Raw genomic sequence first — 20,867 nt, 5'->3', positions numbered from 1 at the left:
ACCAAAAATAACACTTTGGTGTTATTTGGTGAAGACTACTCCCTGCTCCATTTTTCCTCCCCTTAAAAATTAGATGTTACTTAAAATACACATTTTAAGCCTTTCTTCCAGTCCACTGTACACTGACTTTTTGAACATGTCTACACCAAATAAAATAGTAAAGTCCTATTTCTGAAATATTTATACTTAATTTGGCTGAAGGAAACAGCTTCTACTGTATCTCAAAATCTGTTTATACAGTTCAAGTGAACAGAACTACTTAACTTGAAAATACATTTTCACATCAATTTTAGGTTTTTTTAACTATATCAAGGCAGAACAAAGCTTATAAAACTCAGATTACTAGAAAAGAACTTCAGTGCAAATATACCAAGATACCATTCACTTGAAGGGTTAAAAGAAGAAATAGGTAGTTGAGCTCAAGTGAAAAATTGTTCTCAGGAAGCTTTAAAGGAGTAGGTGGAATTCCTCTAGCGACTGGTGTTTGATGCTAATAGCTGCATCACATGGGGCCAATTAAAAGAGGTGTTATCAGACAGTACAAGACTTATTGAATATGAGCTGTAAGATAAAAGCAACCAATAAATGTAACAAGACACTTTCTGCATATAATATTTCAGTACTAAGCAGCATGACTGTTTTGACAAGGAAGCCAGCTGCAAATTAGAAAAGCCCTATTTTTGCAAGAGATTTAAACAGTTGGTCTCCAAATTCAGTGAGTGAGTACAAAAAAGATTGTTAAAGGTCCCATTCCAAAAATTAAGCATGGGAAAAGTATATCAAGCCCATACAAAGATCAGCTAGACCTTTAAGACAGAAAAGGTACTAAATTTAACACAGAAAACATAAACCTCAGTCTGAAGGCACACATTTATATTTTCTACAAGGACAATTGGGATTTTAACTGGGGAGGTTTTGGTGGCAATGCACGTTTTATTCTGTGAAAAGGAAGTTTTTGTAAGGAAACATTTTTGAACTCTTTGTAATAACTGATAAAGTTCAAGGCACATACAGTTAGAAAAAAACAGGTTGAGTTGTACAGCGATTTATAAAAAAGTACAAGATACCAAAATACCCAGCAAACCACACAGTCTGTAATCAGTTACTTGGCTCATGCAGAGTTTTGCCCTTGTACTGTTCATATACTGATAAAAAAAAATAGCTCTCTCTTTTAGCCTAAATTGATAGAGATACTTAAAATATTTTATCCCTGCTTGCCTAAAGTGCAACTCAAAGCATTTTAACTGTTTAGCTGTGAAAAGTTACCAGATCAGAGAGGTCATCTCCATGTGCACTTCTCTCCCAGCATTACTGTTCAGATCAAAGTTTCTCCTTTTCTATAAAGATGAACTGTAATTTCTTCCCCAACACAGAGGCACTGGTTTATGCAATGCAAATAAACCTCATCACAGGCCAGCACACTTCTGTTACAATTTATGTATGGTGGGGAAAGGATTCAAACTGTGTCCAGTGAAGAACTGAGGTAACTTTTCTAATAACTATGGTATCAGATCAAGGGCACAGGCAACTGCAATTCAATAGGCCTTTGACATGACTAGATGTCAGCCTATAAGAGGATCCCTACTTTCAACATCAGCAAAATAAGTAAACTATTGGACGCAACTCACATTGCGTGAGACCCATTTCAGTTGTTTGTTGAATATAGTTTAGCCATAACAGAGAAGCAAGCTGTATAGCAGCTCCTAGCTCTTCAGGCAGTGCAATTATGAGCACTTTGCTTTCTCCCATGCACCACTCATGCACTAATACACATGCAGACAGAAGGTACCACAGAATCACAGAATATGCTGAGTTGGACGGGACCCCCAAGGATAATCAAGTCCTACTCCTAGCCCTGCACAAGACATCCCTGAGAGTCACACCAGCAACTCTCCCTCTGACATCTGACAAAAAATATTGCAAATCTGACTGGACAGAAAACTAAATAAATTAGAAGAGGAAATTAATATATTTCAGTTATGTTTCAGGAAGAAGCCTGCAAAACCTGCTAACAATTTCATTTACACCTTACATCTTCCTCTTACACCTCCTTCCTAAGCCATTCTGTTATGTGACACTGACAAAGAACATGTAAGGCTGCTTTGAAGTAGGTCTGCACTCCCTTAACTTTGCCTTCTATTTAGACAAGGCAACTCCCCTTCCCCTTGTTGCTGAGGTGAAGCAGTCAACAGAAACTACTGCTCCTCTTGCGACTACCCTTGGTCTAGTAATTTCATCTCACACATCCACTTCTGAGCACACACAAAAATTCCATTTGAGAAAGACCACAGGAGTCCTCAGGCATTTACCCATCTATGTAACAGGCACTGAGCCAAGACCCTCCCATAGGACACTCACCAGCCTAATTTTCCTACATTCACTTTGCTACTCTTAGGCAGCTTTCTCGCTGCTGAACTTCCTGCTCAATCTGCCCTTTATGTGAAGCCTCCACTTAAACACGTTCACTGCAGCTGTTTGATTGCTCTTTTACCCACATTAAATTGCTTCAGGTTGCCTCTTCCTCGAATTTGTCATCATGAGACACTCATCATGCAAGACAGACTAGCTTCACCAAAATAACATGAAACCTTTAAGTGACTGTGAATACTCAAAAGCCTCTCTTCAGATCAACTGATTTTCTTTAAAGAAAAAATAATCCAATCCACCCATCTCAAGATCAGCATCCTTCCGAGCAGCATTTCTCCTCCCCCTCTCTCCTTCATTTTCCTCCTAGGCTTGGTAATAGAAAAGAACACCATGTGCCTGCTTTTCTAGTGCATCTGCATCTAGTCTATTCAAAAAATAAAATAATTTGTTTGTGTAGTGATATACACTTTGCTTCAGTACTTTTTAACACAAAAGTAATACAGCAGCTATAATAGAAAAATAACTCCTTCATGTCAACCCAGCTAAGTATGCTTTGAGCATTGATAAAATTGGATTGGGAGACAGGCATTCATGTTTCAGCAGTCAATTTTCTACAGTCCTTCAGAAGGTACTTTTAAAGTATGAAAACAGTGATGAACACTTTCACAACATCCTAAGTTCCTCTAAAACTCTTTTTAATCACTACACAATACAAGGCCAGTATTAAAACTACAAGGCACAGGATGGCTAATATTAAAGTTATGGTAGCAACAAACACATTTTAATGAATATGGCACAAGGAACAAGGGCCACATTAGCCTTCATCCACTTTCTCTATCTACACGCACACAGAGGCGTAGAACGAGAAACACACACCCAGGGGTAAGGCGGTGACCAAAGATAAGTGTTTACATGTATTTACGTAAGGCGACAGTCTATAATGCTTGCTAGAATAATAGCTAGGAAATACACATATTGCACTAATGAATCACATGATAAACTGCTATTCACTACCTGGATCCAGGCTGTCAAGAGCTGAAACTAAATTGCTAAAAACTGACTTGAAAAGACAAAGTATATCACTCGAAAGTGAAAATTAGTCTCATTTGAATTCTATCCAAGCACTCACTGACACTGACCAGAACCCAGTGGGTTTCTGTCCAGAGCTAAAACAAAACACGACAGAGCATGCAAAACAGACTGGCACAAGATCTTCCTTAGCAGTATGGTATGCTAAGTTTACATTTAATTTGTCAAGCTAAGTTCAATGAAAATAAAGTAACAATAACAAAAAAAATTCAACAGGACCAGTATCTCAAGGGAGTACTTCAACACCAGGATTCTTTTTTTCTTTTATTGAGTCATTTAATTCCACATTATGCTTCATGCCTAAAAGGTAGGTATATAAATCACATTAAGCAGAGCAAGTATCTCAGTGCTATTCCTAATAGTTAGAAAAAATAATCCTGAACTTCATTAAACTGCCACCTCAAAGATGTATCACAGGATGAAGTATGCTCTCCTTGTCAGTGGTGTAAAGGAAAATATGCACTATTTTTCTAATAGTGCACTTTAATTCTAGTGAGGAGAAACTCAAGAGGCAAAAAAAGAAGCCACTTCACCCCCAACTCAGGGTCAAAAGGTCTGGCACAAATATCTTAAGGGTTTGTTCAAGTTTGCTCAAGTTAATGGGTGTTACATGGACTCCTCTGCAGTGGACAATCAATTACAGCAACAACTGTTGATCAGTTGTTGATCATTTCACCACCAACAACCATTACTCCTAGAAAAGCTCCAGTTCCCCTACTGTTGGGGAAGGAGACAAAATTAGCCATTTAATCCTTCTTGTTCACTGTAACAACTCTATGGCACATAATCTGATTTTTTTAAAACCATTTTAGAGTTAATATTTTATCACTGCAATGAAACCTCTGATATACAGGTTAAAAAAGGCACAGTAAAATATACAGAAAGTTGGAACACATACTCAATTTCTCATCTTCTCTTCCTGTTTCTAAATCAACTCAGCTTTTTTTTTTTTAATTGATGGGATATTTGAAATGTTTCTGTCTTTTCTCTATTGTGATCAGCCACCATGTCCTCAAGACTTCCCATAGACCACCACACTGCACAGCAGACCATCACAGAAATTCCAAAACACTCACAGCGTCAGAATTACTAGCAAGCTTCAAAAGAAATTTATTTTGTATGGTTATACGACAGTACAACTAAATTGACAATTATTTTTTTGCAAAACAGAACAAAAGATAATTTAACTGTAATATTTCTGTACAACCTACATATAACAACACTTTCAGAATTCTTTGTTCCTCTTGTGCACAAGTGACATATAACACTATATGGACTGTGTGACTTAATTTGTAAGCTATACAACTCCAGCCCAGATATTGAGAAAATTCACCAGGAAGTGTCTTGAGCACTGAATAACTCATACGTGTCAGCAAAATCACTTTAGATGCCCAGACAGCTATATCCAGGTTACAGCTTCTCACTCAAGGTAATGGGAGAGCCCAGATTTAAAAGAGCAGTGATATAGCTATTGACATACAATGAAGTTTATGTATATACTAAATTTGTACAGTGAATTATCTCATTGCTTATTTGATCTGCTACTTATTTATTAGTGGTTGTAGTAATTTGCTTGATCACTGCAATTTCATCTACAATAGTCCTTTTCACCCTTCAAAAAAACCCCATTATTAAAGTAGAAATTTAATATTTAATTACATCTTTTAAAAATGCATCTGTATTTTAACACTGTAAAAAAACAATTCAGAAATATACATATACCTTCAACGAGCTGCTATTATTCAGATCACCTAAGTAAAATACTTGACAAAATACGCCGTATGAGTGAGGAAAAAGCAGCATCTAATCTCACTTATTTCAATCAAATGTAGGGAAACACAGTAGTATTACACTTACCAGCATTTCCTATACACTGATATAAGTCTAAAAGGTGACTGTCAGCCTGGAGGATTAAGATCAATCCATCACACTAACACTTAAAGCAAGCACTTAAGGCATCACTTTCTCCCAGATTTTCTTTTTTCTTTTTTAACCCGTTATTGCAGCCTAGGAGAGACATATATATGCAAAAGGCATGGGAAAATTCTGCCTAAGGTCTCACTTAAATTACTTCTTAAGTGTTTATCTCGCGGACATGAAATACTAATTTATCAATCCAAGTTCAGAAACAAAACTGGAAAACTTACAGTTTAATGCATATCCAGCTTCAGAGTTAAACGTCAGAGGGCCTCTGGAACGTTCTCCTGTGGAACAGTTACAGTTCTGGTAAACGCACAGGGTCACACGCACGCAGTAACTGACCGAAAACCGCACGCTCAGCCCAGCAGACAAGCGCCACATTTCAAATAACAGCTGCTAAGCGCTACCTCTCTAGATGCGCACCAGAGCCATTGCTGCTGCATCCCAGCCGCGAGGGCCTTCCACTCCTCCCGCGGGGCTCCGCACGCCGCTCGGGGACACGGATGGGAGGGACGGAGGCGTCGCGGCATCCCCGCCGCGGCACCGCCCTGCGCGGGCACAGCCCGGGCCCGCCGCCGCACCTGCCTCCCGCCGCACGCTCGGGGCCGCATGGCATTATAAAGATCCCAAAAAGTCCCCCCCAGCCCACCCCCAAAAGCCTCACAACAAACCAAAACATCCAAAAAAACCCGACAAAACCCAGGAAGCCCATACCCTCTTCCTTTTTTTTTTTTTTTTTTTTTTTTTTTTTTTTTTAATCGCCCACCACAAAATTAGTTGGTCGCTCCTCTTTGTCCGAGCGTCAAGCTGGGGATTACGGTTGAGCATCACCCGCCGCGCCCGCGGCACCGCCCGCTCCCGAGGCGGCACGGCCGGAGCCTCCCCCGCATCGCCCCGCCCAGCACCGGCTCCGCCACCCCCGGGCACCTCGCTCGGCCCTCGCTCGCAGCTGCCCGGCTGTGGGGCCGGCGGTGCGGGAAACACCGGCGGTGCAGCACCAGCCCCCGCCGCTCCCAGCGGGCCCCCGGGAAAGGGAGTGGCCGCAGCCCAGCCCAGCCCGGCCCGGCCCGGCGGCAGGTACGGGGCAGGGTGCGCCGAGCGCGGGGATCCCCGCAGCCCTGCCCCGCCACTCACCGCTGCCCACGGCGGCGCCCGCTCCTTTGTGTGCCCGCCGCGCCCCGGCACCTCCGTCTCCCGCCGCCGGGCGCCCCGCGCCCCCTCCCCGCCGCGCCGGGGGCGGAGGAGGACGCAGCCGAGATCCGCGGAGGAGGCCGCTGCCGCCCGCCGGTCACATGCAGCGGGCGGGCGCGGCGCAGGCTCCCGGCGGCTCCCCGGGAGCCCGGCCGGCAGCGTCCGCGGCGAGCTCTGGGGTGAAGATGGCGACCTCGGCGGTGCGGGGAGGGAATCCCCAGGCCGGCCCGCTCCCCTCCGCGCTGCCGGCTGGGCTGGGCGCGCCGGGGAGGGGAGGGGACAAAGAGCGGCTGCCGCTGCCCGTCAGCGCTATCGCTGTGCCGCCCGCTCCTCCTCCGCCGCCTCCGCGCCCTCCAACCTCCGCCAGTGCCGCAGCGCTCCCTGCCCGGCCCGCTCCCACCGCAGCGCTGACTCTGCTCCAGCCGGAATGTGCTGGCGTCGCCGCGGCCTGAAGGAGTAGCGGAAAGCAGGTCACGAAAGCTGTCGTGCTTGCGGTCGGACGGGAAAATGAGAGGGGTTTTGTCTTCTGGCCCCCAGCTGTTGACAGCAGCAAGCCCACTCTGCGTGTCGGTAAAATTTCAGCGTCCCACATTCCCCGCTCCCCCGGCAGTCACTTCAGCTGCCGACAGAGAGGTGGTGAGTCATCATGGGTGCTCCACACCTGTAGCTGGTTTGGTGGTTCAGAATAGGTATGGTGACGAGAGCAATCTCCGCTCCGTTCCAGCAGGTCACACATTGTCTTTTAAAAGTAAAAAATTAGAGGAAAATGCCGAAGGTGGCAAGCATGACTCAAAATGGAAACACAATGAACATCCAATATCAGGTATTCCTTGCTAGGTGCAGAAGTATGGCTGGAAGCTATACCCAGTGACACCGTGTTGGTTCTTTACAGAGAGACTTAGGTTGCCGTCTCTCCTGTGCATGACTTTTCCTGGTTTTGCACATCATCTGTGGTTCGGTGACATGAGTTGAAGTGAAAAATGTGCCAGATCTTTTTTTTTTTTAATTGTCAACATATTTATGGTTTATTATTTCTCCAGGCTGTGTTTTTACCATTTTGGATATTTTTCTGAGAGGACTTTGTGCCCACCAGTATACTTATGTCTAATTTGCCTTCAGAAGGACATAGTGTGAGCAGTACCTCCATCAGGCATGCCCTGATACTGATCTTCCATTCAAGAGCCAGTCACTGAAAACCACTTTCAGCTCAGGACCCTGCAGATGGTGTTTTTGCTGTGTGTGTTTAGAAGAGGAACACCCTTATTTAGAACCCTAGAATCATAAAGGTTGGAAGAGACCTCCAGGATTGCCAAGTCCAACCATCAGCCCAGCGCTAACATCGTAACCCTTGAAGCACTAACCAGCATCATCCAGCACTGAATCCAGATACCTCTTAAATGCCTCCAGAGATGGTGACTCCACCACCTCCCAGGACAAACTTTTCCAATGCCTGACGTGCCCTAACAGTGAAAAAAAATTCTAATATCTAATCTGATTTTCCTGCCTCAGCTGAAAGCCATTTCCTCTGATTCTCTCACTGCAGTGCCAGTAGAACAGACCAACCCCCACCTCACTACAGCCTGCTTTCAGGGAGTTGTGGAGAGCAGTGAGGTCTCCCTTGAGCCTTCCCTTCTTGTGACTAAACAAACCGAGCTACCTCAGCAACTCCTCATAAAACATGTTCTCTAGACTTTCATGAGCCTTGTTGCCCTTTCCTCCAGCACCTCAATGTCCTTTTTAAAGTAAGTGCGTCAGAATCAGACTTGAGCTGCAGCCTCAGCAAAGCCAAGTACACGAGGATGATCACTTCCCTCGTCCTGCTGGCCACGCTGTTCTTGGTTCAGGCCGAGATGCCACTGGCCTTTTTGGCCACCTGGGCACACAGTGGCTCACACTGAGCCAGCTCACAATGAGCACCCCCAAACCCTTTTTTGCCAAGCATCTGTCTCCCCCAGCCTGCAGTACTGCAGGGGTTTGCTGAGACCCAAGTGCAGGACATGGCACTTGGCCTCATTTTATACCTGCAAAGAACAGCTGCAATTGTTATTTCCATTCTGCTGAAGATTATCATTACTGGATTTTACTTCACAAGAATCCTGTTATGTAGAGAAACTATTATTATCCCTGCTTTCAAGATGAGAAATAAAGAGACAGTATACCTTGCCTCAGGTCATATATATATAGTATGTGGTAAAACCAGAAACTTAATCCAGAATTTTGGTGCAGATCCAGTTAGTTTAAAACCACAAGTGCGGCTTTCGGGGGTCACTTGCAGCTGTCCCCCGTCCCTCCCCGGCCCCCCGGGACCCCTCCGGCTAGCTGTCCCCTCAGGGAACCGGGGTTTGCCGCGGTCCCGCTGCACTGGGCTTACCAGACAGCGGCTGGGTTAGCACGGTCCGAGCGGCTGCGGCACCTCGGTCGCCGCAAGGAGTCGAGATAAAGAGACAAAGAGAGGTCAGTTGTATGCAGTCCAGAAAGATTGTATTGCCTGAACAGTTGCAGGGACAAAAGACCCTGGGCTATTGCCCAGATACAGTTTTATACAGCAAAATTAAGAGATAAGGTCTAAACAATAGAGACAGTGTTCAGCATGGGCTCATCAGAACCACCCCAGGGGTCAGGTCCAATGGGAACTGCTCAGGGGTGGGGAGAAGGGGGTTTACAGAAAGGTGCTGAAGCAAAGCTTTCCCGAAACAAAGGGGCATACATAAATGTATCTTTCCCTCATACCTAAATGTATCTTTTCCTCAGCTTCCAATTCCCCAAGGCCTTTCTAAATCCCTTCCTCCACACTACCACGCCAGCGTGATAGCAACATCTCCCTCTTCTTTACTTAATAAGATGAACGGTGCCTTGGGAGAAGGTAAAACTGTGGCTTTCAAACTGCGGTGTCTTTCTGCTTGTCGTCTTCCCACCAATCGCTCTCCGTGACGGCAGCAGCGATGAGAACAGGAGCGGAAGCCTTAGGCTTCGAGGTGATGACCTTGGAAATTATTTGCTTAAGAATCCCAAATGCTAACAAAACTAAAAACAGTGCAACTAGAAAGTAAAAGATGTCTTTTAAAAGAGACACTGCCCACCCAGAAAGGTCCCAGTCTTTGAACAGATCTTTAAACCAATCCTCATTTTCTTGCTTGGACGAATGGACACTCTGGCCTTTAGATGACAGATCAAAACAACACAACCCATCAAACTCTTTACATCCATGACCATGTGCCAACAGCAGGAAATCAATAGCTGCCCGATTTTGGAGGGTAGCCTTTCTGGTTATTTCCTCGTCTTCTAGGAGGTTACTCAGGGCTGCTGATGTTAAATTTGCCTGCTTCGTCACCCAGCATTCCAGATTGCCTAATTCACTCAATGCTTTTGCTGCCGCAACTCATGGTAAAAACACAGAGACGGCAACTCTTTTGGATTTTGCCCAATGGTAAATTTCTGCATCACAATGTTCATCAAATTGACTTGCACTTCGCTTAGTAATTTTTTTCTCACCTTTTGTTTGCCCGATTGGAATTTGGGTCATGTTGGGGGAAGCAAGGGTCAGATGCCCGAAAGTGCATGGACCTCCAATAAGACGAGAGGGGATTCCTGGGTATGCTCTGTCCCCACAGATAAGAAACATTCCTTTGTCCAGCTTGCGGGGACGGAAATCAGTGGTGGATGCAGATATCAGCTTATAGACAGCTGTGCACCATTGATCCGCCCTGAATTCTACCTTGTACTGTTTGACTTGCTCATATAATTTTACTTCTTTGGTTGGGGAAAAATCAAATTGAATGCAATATTCAGCTTTTGTGGAGCCCAGGAGTTCTAATTCCTGGGGCTCTCCCTCAGCAGAGGGCAAGTCTAGGATCCACTTTTGCCACAAAATGAGGGGGTTTTGCACTGGTATTTTCCCTACTCCAGGTATTTTATTTTCGTTCACCTGCTTTTGCAAGCGGACCAGACTGATTGGAAATTCATCCCCCTTACTTGGAACCCCTACTAAACATGTGGACATCGGATTTTCTGCTGAGGCAGTAGACAAACACATGTGATCTTGTTTCAAGGCTTGGGCGAGTGTGACCCACACATTTTTCTTGGGCTGTGGAACAATCCACGCGTCCACCGTGCACGGGTAGATGGCCATTGTCTGGAACCAAACGATGAGCAGGAATGTGGAAATTGACATTCTGCTAGTCTGAAAGAAAGATAAAATCATATAACAAGGTAAACTAACTCTGAAAAAGGTACAATTTGCTCTGCCAGTATAAAGGAAAAAGATTCCCCCTGCTCCCACTTTCCCCCTTTGTTAAGGAGGAGGCCCTGCAGACCCCGGAGTTCTCGGGGTTGCTGCTGCTGAAGCAACCACCCTTTCCCGCGGACTTATCACTGAGTCCTCTGTCATTAGTGTAGCTTTTCTCGTGCACTCCTCAATGAGCTGATCGAGTGTGGGTGGAGGCGATGCTGGAAGGGCCAGGATGACTCGCTGACAGGCTTCATTTGCATTTGTGGTGGCAATTTCTAGTGTGAGCTGATCTTGGAGCTCTGGATTTTGCACCCTTTTCTCGACTGAAGCTCTCACTCGATCCACAAAATCCATGAATGGCTCTGCAACAGACTGCTTCAAATCGATATAAGAAATGACAGGTTCTTTAGAAGGCATGTTAAAAAATGCACGTTCTGCCGCATCCCTGGACAGGTCTAACACTGGTCTGGGAATGCCTGCTGCTTGCTTCTCAGCTTGGCTCCAATCACCCTCACCCACTAGATGTTCTAAGGTGATTTCCTCATCCTCTATATCTGTGGAATGGGTTGAACTCTGCAAAATTTCTGGAAGGAGGTCTCCTGCAAGCCTTTTCCAAGTTCTTTCCCACAATCTAAATTCAGATTGAGGGAGCAAACAGCTGAAAAGACGTTTCAAATCAGCAGGGACAAAAGTTTTGGAACTTAGAGTAGCTTTTAAAATGCTCTTAAAAAATTCACTCCTTTCTCCAAATTCACGTTTCGTTTTGCAGAGTTCCCTGATACTATCGTATGAAAGGGGTTCCCATTTGGGATTTTGTCCTCTCGCATTATAAACAACTGGGGCCATGAACAGAGGATCGGTGCCTGTGACCGGTTTCTGTTTCCCGGAGCCGACAGTCCCGGAGCTGGCAGCCTCGGCTCTGCCGTTGCCGAGGGAACCAGGAGCGAGAGGGGGGGCGGCTTGTGTGGGAGTGGCCGCAGCTGGAGGGGCCGTGTGGAGCGGGGCAGGGGCGGGGGCAGGGGGTGGTGACGGAGCTGCGAAGGGAGGAGCTGAGGGCTGGACCGTGGGCTGAATCGCCGCAAGGGAGGAGGGATTGGGATTGGGGATGGGCAAAGGGAGGGACACGAGGGCTGGGGGTGTGTTCTGGGCTGGCACGGGGAGCAAGGAATTCTGGGAAGGAGAAGGGAATGTCCCGATGCCGCCTCCATCTTGTGTTGGCTGCACGAGGGGAGTTGGGGGTGCAAAGCAAGGATTTTGAGCTGCGGGAGCGGAATCATGAGATGGAGAAGGGTCAGGAACTGAATCTACATCTGCGCGGTTAGTTTTTTCAAAGCCGGGGACGCGGGGGGTTGCAGGGGACGCGATGTGACCCTTTTCCCCGGACGCCCCGAGTGTCTGCACTCTCTTTCACAAAGTCATAAACGAACAAAAAGATTCTCATAAAACCTTCTTTCACTGAGGGATCTCCTGCCTTTGTCCTTTCACTCAACACTGCACCCACACGCTTCCAAAAGTGTCTTTCATTCACATCTTGCTCTGTTACCTCCGAAAAACTTACAGATACCCATGTAACAAACTCTTTCACCAGGCTCTCAGGAAGTTTTGCACCTGCTCTCTGCAGGGGTTCTTGAACTTCTTTATAAATCTCTTTCTGCTGTGTAGTCAGCGTAACACCCATCGCTGGCAGCACAGCAAAATCTCACCCAGCTGCTGCAGCAAAAACCCCAAAGTTCTAAAGACCCGGCGGAGCTCCCGACACGCCTGCGCGCTGACGTGTCCCTCCTTGGGCACACGGGAGCCTGACTCCAGTCTCCTGGCTGGACCCTCCCCGCCAGAACCGAGACTTACCCACCGCCGTTCTTCAGAAAACACACTGCAGCAACGGTTCCCGACTCCGCAAACAGTCTTCCGGGTGTTTGGAAGGTCCCGTTCGCATCCACGGGCACAGCGCCGGACAGAAATCGGTGCCTGTCCCCGCGGTAGCAGTCCTGCCGGGCTGTGTGGAAGGGCGAGTGCCCACACCACCAGCGCGGTCCGAGAGCTTCTCCCCGCGGAGCTGACAGCCTGCGCGGCGATTTTTTCGCACCGCTCGCCGCTCTGTCGCTCGCGGCGACACAGATCGCAAAGTGTCCGGAAAAGCTCCCAACCGGTGAACTGCCCGCGGCGGCCGCGGCGCGTTCGCTCAAACCGGTGCAATGCCCCACGGTGGTGCGCCACTTGCGGCTTTCGGGGGTCACTTGCAGCTGTCCCCCGTCCCTCCCCGGCCCCCCGGGACCCCTCCGGCTAGCTGTCCCCTCAGGGGACAGGGGTTTGCCGGGGTGGGGAGAAGGGGGTTTACAGAAAGGTGCTGAAGCAAAGCTTTCCCGAAACAAAGGGGCATACATAAATGTATCTTTCCCTCATACCTAAATGTATCTTTTCCTCAGCTTCCAATTCCCCAAGGCCTTTCTAAATCCCTTCCTCCACACTACCACGCCAGCGTGATAGCAACACACAAGTTCATTTTCTTTCCCAAGCTCTGTTTCTCAGGACTCCACTCATGAAAAAATATTGTAAGAAGGAGCAAAGCAATGTTGAAAAAGGCATGCTAAAATAAATCTTGTTGAATTTGTGCAGAAAATAATGTGTACTTACATGGAAGTGTTGAGAATAAGCATATATCAGCAGGACTATCTGGTTTCATAAGCATATGAACCAATAAGGGGAACACCATGCAATGTATTGTTTCAATATTGTACATTTGAGGTATGTGATGTAAGAACTTCCAGCTTTTATTGGTTACATTCCATGCAGGAGCAGGTGAATTGCAGAAACATCATAAAAATCTTTGGCCAAAACTGCTATCACAGTAATGATAAAGACTGCCGACATTAATAGTACCATTATATTCTAAAGAATTGTAACATTTTCATCAAGCACTGTGATAACACACAGTTTCAGCTGTTCCCCACAGCAATTCCCCTCTAAGGAACCCAGGTATGTCAAGTGCATCCACACTCATCTGTGTTGGATGCTTCTGGTACTAGTTCAGAGTTTCAGGCCTCTCCACTGTCGTGTCTCAGAAGACACAGACACACACTGGTGTGCCCAAAGTGACATTTTTTGCGTAGCCAGCAGCATAAAGCTGTAAGGTGCCAGCCCCTTCAGGCCAGGTCTAGCAGCAGAGTCAGAAGATTCACATGCCTTGTGAAAGCATATGCCAAATGCTTGTCAGAGGACAGTTGTGTGCCAGGCTTTTTCTGGCAGCAATGGTACGTATTCAGGTGCCACTGTTGCTAACAAAGTACTAATCATGGTGTGTGTGAGAATGAACTGTGTACAGAGCCAGCCATGCTTGCAAGTGAATGCAAGCCTTCCGAAGATTGAACTGTGTTGGACAAATGTGCTCTGATCAATAGTTTTTGTTCTGCTTTATTATGGTTAGCTCCTGAGAAGTGCAGTCATGGTGCCTTTACAATTTCCAAGCGTCTCTCTCGTGTCCTTCTGACTAAATGCTGACAATTCTCCTGATTTCTTTCTTCAGTGACAGTCTTGCCTGTATTACTGACTACTTTTACTAATTCTCCCATATCCAAAGACAGGCAAGAACTTTATCTTTCAGAATCCTCTTCCTCTCCTGCAGTCCTCAGGGACTCATGCCAAAACCTGAAAGAAATGGTCAGGCAGAAATAACTCAACATTTATATGAACCTTTCATGGTAAATTACATTCTTCCCACTCTGTGGTCCAGAATGTTTACTAGTTAACATACCAAAAAACCAGATAGAAACATCTGTCATTACTGGGATTTATAGTATCTGTGACAAAAGAAAAGATTGATTTTAAGAGGGGGAAATTAGCTTATAATTCCAAATTTTAAAATGCATTGTCTGCTTTTTTGAATGAGCAATAAAATGCACACATTAATTGTAACTAAATAGTAGTGTGTGGGTATAACACTCATGACTGCAACAGGATTCCTCCGTTCCTCATGTAGCCATATACATGTCAGTGAAGGTATGTAACTGCAATTAAAGGTCATAAGGACAGCTGCTCACTGAGCTGCATTAGCTGACCATAGGTGCATTTCTCACCTGTGGCAACTGGCTACCGTCATAAGGAATTTTCATAAGGAAAAATTCATAAGGAACTTTTTCAGGGAAAGGGTTGTTAAACATTGGAATGCACTGCTCGGGAAGGAAGTGAAGTCACCACTGGTGGAGATGTTCAGGGAGTGGCACTCAGTGCTATGGTCTAGTTGGCAAGGTGGTGATCAGTCAAAGGCTGCACTCCGTGATGTTGGAGGTCTTTTCCAAACTAAATGATTGCTGATTCTGTGATTCATGATGGCAGCCTAGGCAAATGTATATTGTTTTGCAGCTGCCAGAGGCGAGTGACCACAAGTGTGGTCTGTTCATGTAGCTCAAGAGGCAATGTGTTATGCTCCTATTGTTTGGTCGGTTGCAAGGGTCTCTTTGTGGCCAGTGCAGAAGGACGCTCCAATCACAGCTGCCAGTTTTAAGGGGAGCTCAGCCCAATAAATGAAGGTGGTGGGGCTGGAGCAGAAAAGCTAACTCCTTGCTTGTCTTCTTTTAGGGTAAAAGAGGAAGCTGATGAGGCTATTCACTTCCCACTGATTCCTTTTATTAGTTCTTCTCTATGAACAAGCTAGGCTAAGGAAAAAACATGTGATTTTTTTTTTTCCAGAAGAGGCAGAAGTTTCATCTGGAAGCTCCAACAAACTCTCCTAATCTGTGTGTCTTTTGCATCTAAGTCCCTGTATGTGGCTTGATAACTACCCATGTGGAAGCTGATGCACCATGTGTGCTCCCTTAAGGCTTTATAGCTAGTATATGTACTTTTCTGAATTAGATCCAGACAACTGAAACACGAGCTGAGGTTCTCTTTCACCAAGTAGTGTGAGGCAAATTTACCACTCAAAAAAATTGTGGAGAGAAAGGAAAAGAATGTGTGTCTTCTTGACTCAGTAACTTCTCACTCAACATGTAAAGACCTGAACTTGGCAAAGTGGGTCAGAGCTTTTCTGCATAATAAAATGAATATCTTTAAACAAAAGAAATTCACCAAATGGAAATCCAATGAGATTTTCTCAGATAATAGTAGTTTCTATCAGAAAGGAGTTTTGCTAAGTATCTGCAGTGATACAGTTGCTTCATTGTGAGCCTGCAATGAAATATCTGCATACCTTCATTCATTGTCCTTTTTTTTTTCTGACAGAAATTAAACTCCAAGAACAATAGCATTTTTTACACTTGCAAGAACCCTGATGGTAATTAGGTTTCTAATATAGTTTCTGTAATTTCTTTGAGTTTTTATTCTGGCTTTGGAAATTCTTAATTATTTAGCATGCATCTTTGTTTCCTCTCTTACCCTCTGGCTGTCTGGTCTGTTTAGGTTGCATATTTCTGTGATGTTTGTGCTATGTTTGCACATTGTCCAATATTAAGCAATGCACAATTTGTTTGGCTCCTCTACTTGCTATTGTGATACAACTTATAAATATTTCCACACTTTAAAAAAATCATTATTATTTCTGAAGCTCTAGGGATTAACTTTGGTTTCCTGTTTATGAAAATACAGTTTTGCTGGGTTAACCAGAGCTCAGGGGCATTCCATTAGCCACAGTAAAAAGCAGGCTTTGCATTTTACAGGCTATACAACATGCTACTATAAAAACAGGTAGGATGGTCTGGGAATGGGAGGAAACACTCTGGAATCCTTTGTGACATCTAATTTTTCTTGCTGTTAATATTCCTATGCCTTGCTAATGGCACAGAGAGTTTTACAGACTTATCTCATTAGTGCTGCTCCCTAGCTTCAAGTATTTTCCATGGAAACTTATTTGTCTGGGAAAAAGTCCTCTGACATTTAACATCCAGTCAGAACTTCTTGAAAGCTGACATGAGTTTAGTTCTTAGAGTTAAATTTCCTGCTACATTTTTTTTTTTCATTTTTAATTGCCATTTTCACTAAAGGTTTATACTAATTTTTCTTTTTCAATGCAACTTCATCAGCCTTTTTCTGAACTGCAAAACAGGTGTACTCACATTCTAACTGCTATTAGGCCACCTGTCTCTGCAATAAACCAACTCAGTGTAACTGAGGATTAAGGACAAGTTGTTGTGCCTTCATCTAACAACAATATCAACATCTATTGCTTTTTCTTACTTCAAGCTGTTTGAACCCATTTTGCCCCATCACCAGATTGAAACAAACATTGAAAGGAAACCAGCATTCCCTGTGCATTTAGAATAATTCTACTTCTGACTTCTAAAAAATAAAATAGGATGGTGTATCCAGTGTCAGGGGTATTTAAGGTAAATTCTGTCATATCCATTAAATGTTCCCTGATTCTTAAACACAGGGAATTACCTCAGTCTAATCCTGACCCTAAAACTTGAATGACTTAGTGGAAGACATATCACTCTCTTCAGTGAGACCAGTTTTTTCACCCTGTAAAAATTTTCAGGTCTTAACAGAGGGTTGTGTATGTTTGAGTACTTTTTTTAATACCAGAGGCTTTCATGCTCAGTCCCACCTGACAAAATGCAGTGTATCTTTGATTTTGTTTTTCTTCTCCTACACTTTTTATTGCAGCTAGTTGAATTTAATTATTTAAATTAGGCAAGTGTGAACAGACTCTTACAGAGCTGATAGAAAGGTAACCTAAATGATGGGTTAACTCTAAAAGCCTCTTGCAGTAGTATTTGCTGTGCCATCAATCACTCTATTAAGATGCCTTCCTGGTTTATGTAACTTGCAGTAAGTTGCATCAGCTCATACACTGATGGTATTTTTGATCTCTTGACAACCTGCTAGATTAATTTGTAATTGTTTTCAGTCCTAGGCCACCACAGATTGCCAACATTTATTTTGAACAGGATATTCATATTCATGAGAAGAAAACAACCGCCCTCAGCATCTGAGCAGTGACTGTAAGCCTGAAGCATATGCTTTGAACTTGCAACTGGGATGTCAGAAAGTGATGAGTAGAGGTGTTTATTTCGTGTCCACAGTACTGGTCAAAAGAGGTGGGGCTCACAACAGAACTAGTTGATGTGCTTGGGAAACCATGCTGAGTTTTTCCTATAACGAGAGTCCCACTAGCTGCTACAAGAGTTTTGAGTCTTTCAGAACACTCTCAGGTCAAGCCAGAATATGTAAGAAGTCACCTCAAAAATTAAATTCAGCTGCTCTTCATGTCCCAGAAAATGTGTGTGTGAGGTTACAGAGGTTTTCTATCATTTTGCCATCAGCATACCTGATTCATTCTTGGGGAAGGTGCAGTTCTGCACGTCCAGCTGCACTCAGACAGACAGAATTTGCCACAACAGGGCACGGGTGTCTGCACAGGCCTGTGCCCAAACACCTGCCTTGTCATTCCTAAACCAAACAAGCCCACTGATAGCAAATAACATTGACAATCGTGTAGGAAAATGTTTTCCTGAAGTTGAAATGGATGTTAGGATCCATTCTGAACACTAGTCTCAAATTTGCAAAGGGAAGAGATGTTTCAGACTGTGCCAAAACTACAAAAGAAGACAAAAGTATGCATATAGGTTGAAATACGACTAGGATGGACAATCAATAAGAGAACAGTATAAAGTTCCGTGAGTTCTGTAACCCATGTAGTCTAGTTTCTTATACTTTCTATCCTGTGATTGATTCCCCACTATGTGGTAAAAAGTCAAATGACTAAAGTATTTCTTGCAGGGGAGATTTTCACTAAGTCCCTACTGTGTAATTTCTGCACAGTATAATAAAGGGAAACAAAATTGTGTTGGTTTCCATCTCCAGGACAGTATTTCTCTTATCTTTTGGGCCATCTCTTTAGCCCAAACGTGTATAGTCTACAAATCTAGGACTTTACCTTTTTATGATAAATGAAGAGATAGGTACAGCATGTATAATTTGAACTAAGATAGTAAGAGCCTTACTCATGCAGATTAAAAAAAAAAAAAAAGGAAAAAAGAAAAGAAGAAGAAGAACTCTAGCACAAAACTGAGAAAGAGAACAAATAGAATAAGAGGAAAATAGCTGTAGAGAAATCTCTATTTTCACATTTATGCATTTGGGAGAATTGGCCTAGAAAATGACTATATCCAATTACCCAACTGATATGATGAAAATCACACCTACCATAGACAGCCACAATACATTTTTTCCAGCTTTATGCCTGTAGCAATATATAGTGGCAATAAAATCTGCCATCTAATCACACTGTAATCCACATATTATATTAAACTCTATTTTCTCTGTGTGTTGAATGTCTGCCTTTTCTCCCCTATGGCACAAAGTTAAGAAGTCATCATTTAATCAACTGTTTTATTTCCTGTTACTATATAGTTAATCTTATTTCCTTTTGTCAGAAAACCATGCAAAGTGTGGGAGGCTTTCCTCAGATGTACCTGCTGAGTTCTCAGTAGCAACATTTCTATCAGAGCATAATGATATTTCACCTGAATTAAGTACAATCTTACTATTTTGAAAAACAAAAGGAAATATAAACGTATTTCTAAACCAAGGGGATTTAATGCCTTGGAAATCATGCTGGAAGAAAAAAAGTTCAGTTGTTTGAGTTAATTGGTACATTGTAAACTAAAAGATAATAAATTATGCTTTCCTGAGAAGTGTCAAAAGAAGTGGGTTTCAGAAATATGAGCACTCAGTGGAGGCAGTTTGCTGCTGTGCCTTCAGGGCTCTCCCTGGCAGCCAACAGCAGGGGCAGTGCAGTAGACTGGTACTGGTATAATGAGAGTGAGATGACCAAAGCTTCCTTCCTGCTGCAGTGGTATTTCTATCCAGTGTTCATCTGAAACAAGACTTTAAATACATTTAATTATTATAACAAATGCTTCCAGTGGCATGAAAGTTGTTTTAACTGACATTTATTGCTCTCTGTTCTATTGCAAGTATTCCAGAAACCTCCTTTTTTTTGTGGGACATCAACAGTAGCACAGCAGAAGATGATTGCAGCGCTAAGAAACATCTTCCATTCAGTCAGAGAAATCCTAGAATATTCAGACTTCACAACTTGTCTCACAGAGGTCTTACCTCCATCTTGTTATGGAACTGTTTAAATATTTGAGGTGAAAGTAATGAAACAACCACACTAACTCATACAATTAAGTTTCTGTGAAAAAAAAAAATGTGAAGGAATGCACATCTGATTTTCCCCTTTAAATGGAAGCAGTCAACTGCTGCTAATTAACAATTTGAGTAGAGCTTGGTGGACTCTGAGTAACTGCAAAGGAAAAACAGGTACTGCATGATAAGATTGAGTGAACAAACTTAAAAACAATCTATGCTTTAAATGAATAGTAAATATAATTCATGTTCCACATTAGATCTGAATGTGCTCCAGATATTGAGCTCCCATTGAAATTTACAGCAACTTCAGGAACATCTCATATTAAAAAGCAATAGAATTTTCATTGTGTCTGAGTAGATTTGAGCTATTCAATCCTGTATGGTTCATTTTGTAAACATAGCACAGTAGTGTATGAATACCAGTTAGGTAATCTATCAGACCAGGTTCAACAGTTTAACAGGCTACCCTTTGCTAAACAGTACAAATGATACTTTTTTTAAATGTCCAGAAAACAGTGTGAGAAAATTCTTGATGAATTCTGTTCCAGTTTTAAAATCCCTGACAAAGTGACTGATTACAATGTACATAAGAAACCAAATCCAAACAAAAATAAAGTTAAATAAGAAGAATTATAATGAAAAAGTGGAGGACAGCAGCAGGGAACAACTACATAAAATATCCCACTCATTAATATATTTAGGAAAGTATTCCAAGGATTTCTATGCTGAATACCTGACTGAAAAACTGTGAAAGGTCTTTTCCTCGAACAGCCCACAGCTGAGGTGCATATGGAAATTATATCTAAATAGGACTGTGTCCTGGAGGATATAAGGATGTGCAATTTTGGCAAGTCACTGTGTACTCTGCTGCTTTGTCTCTGCCATGTGATTGCTTCCCTTGCGGTTTCTGTATCTCTAGCCCTGCTGGTTCAAATACACACTTGGAGACAAATTAACCACCCTTGTTTCACCACAGGTATTG

At 43.6% G+C, this 20,867-nt stretch overlaps 2 protein-coding genes across 4 annotated transcripts in view; both read right to left on the bottom strand.

Annotated features, from left to right (window-relative positions):
* The window catches only part of CDC42SE2 (CDC42 small effector 2), an 80,738-nt gene extending 74,086 nt beyond the window's left edge, over positions 1 to 6,652 (bottom strand). Inside the window, exons 1-2 of one of the 3 annotated variants that reach the window (XM_030258881.4) lie at positions 6,511 to 6,652; positions 5,604 to 5,660 (exon numbers count right to left, since the gene is read on the bottom strand). The gene's annotated coding sequence lies outside the window, so the exon portion shown is untranslated. Of the gene's footprint in view, positions 1 to 5,603; positions 5,661 to 5,783; positions 5,884 to 6,142; positions 6,285 to 6,510 lie in introns of those variants that run through there. The other 2 variants (XM_030258882.4, XM_030258883.4) reach the window with 2 other exon arrangements.
* A 2,374-nt stretch (positions 6,653 to 9,026) lies between these two features.
* Positions 9,027 to 19,855, bottom strand: LOC140681839 (uncharacterized). Its single transcript, XM_072922338.1, has 3 exons — positions 19,850 to 19,855; positions 12,644 to 13,078; positions 9,027 to 11,170 (listed from the first exon to the last, which is right to left on the bottom strand). Exons 1-3 carry the CDS (start codon positions 19,853 to 19,855, stop codon positions 10,859 to 10,861), a joined length of 753 nt encoding a protein of 250 aa, XP_072778439.1. The 3' UTR covers positions 9,027 to 10,858.
* Positions 19,856 to 20,867: the final 1,012 nt, after the last annotated feature.

The sequence above is a fragment of the Taeniopygia guttata genome, chromosome Z (genome assembly GCF_048771995.1).
Source record: "Taeniopygia guttata chromosome Z, bTaeGut7.mat, whole genome shotgun sequence".
Classification (NCBI taxonomy): domain Eukaryota; kingdom Metazoa; phylum Chordata; class Aves; order Passeriformes; family Estrildidae; genus Taeniopygia; species Taeniopygia guttata.
This window is presented reverse-complemented; position numbering and strand designations above follow the sequence as displayed.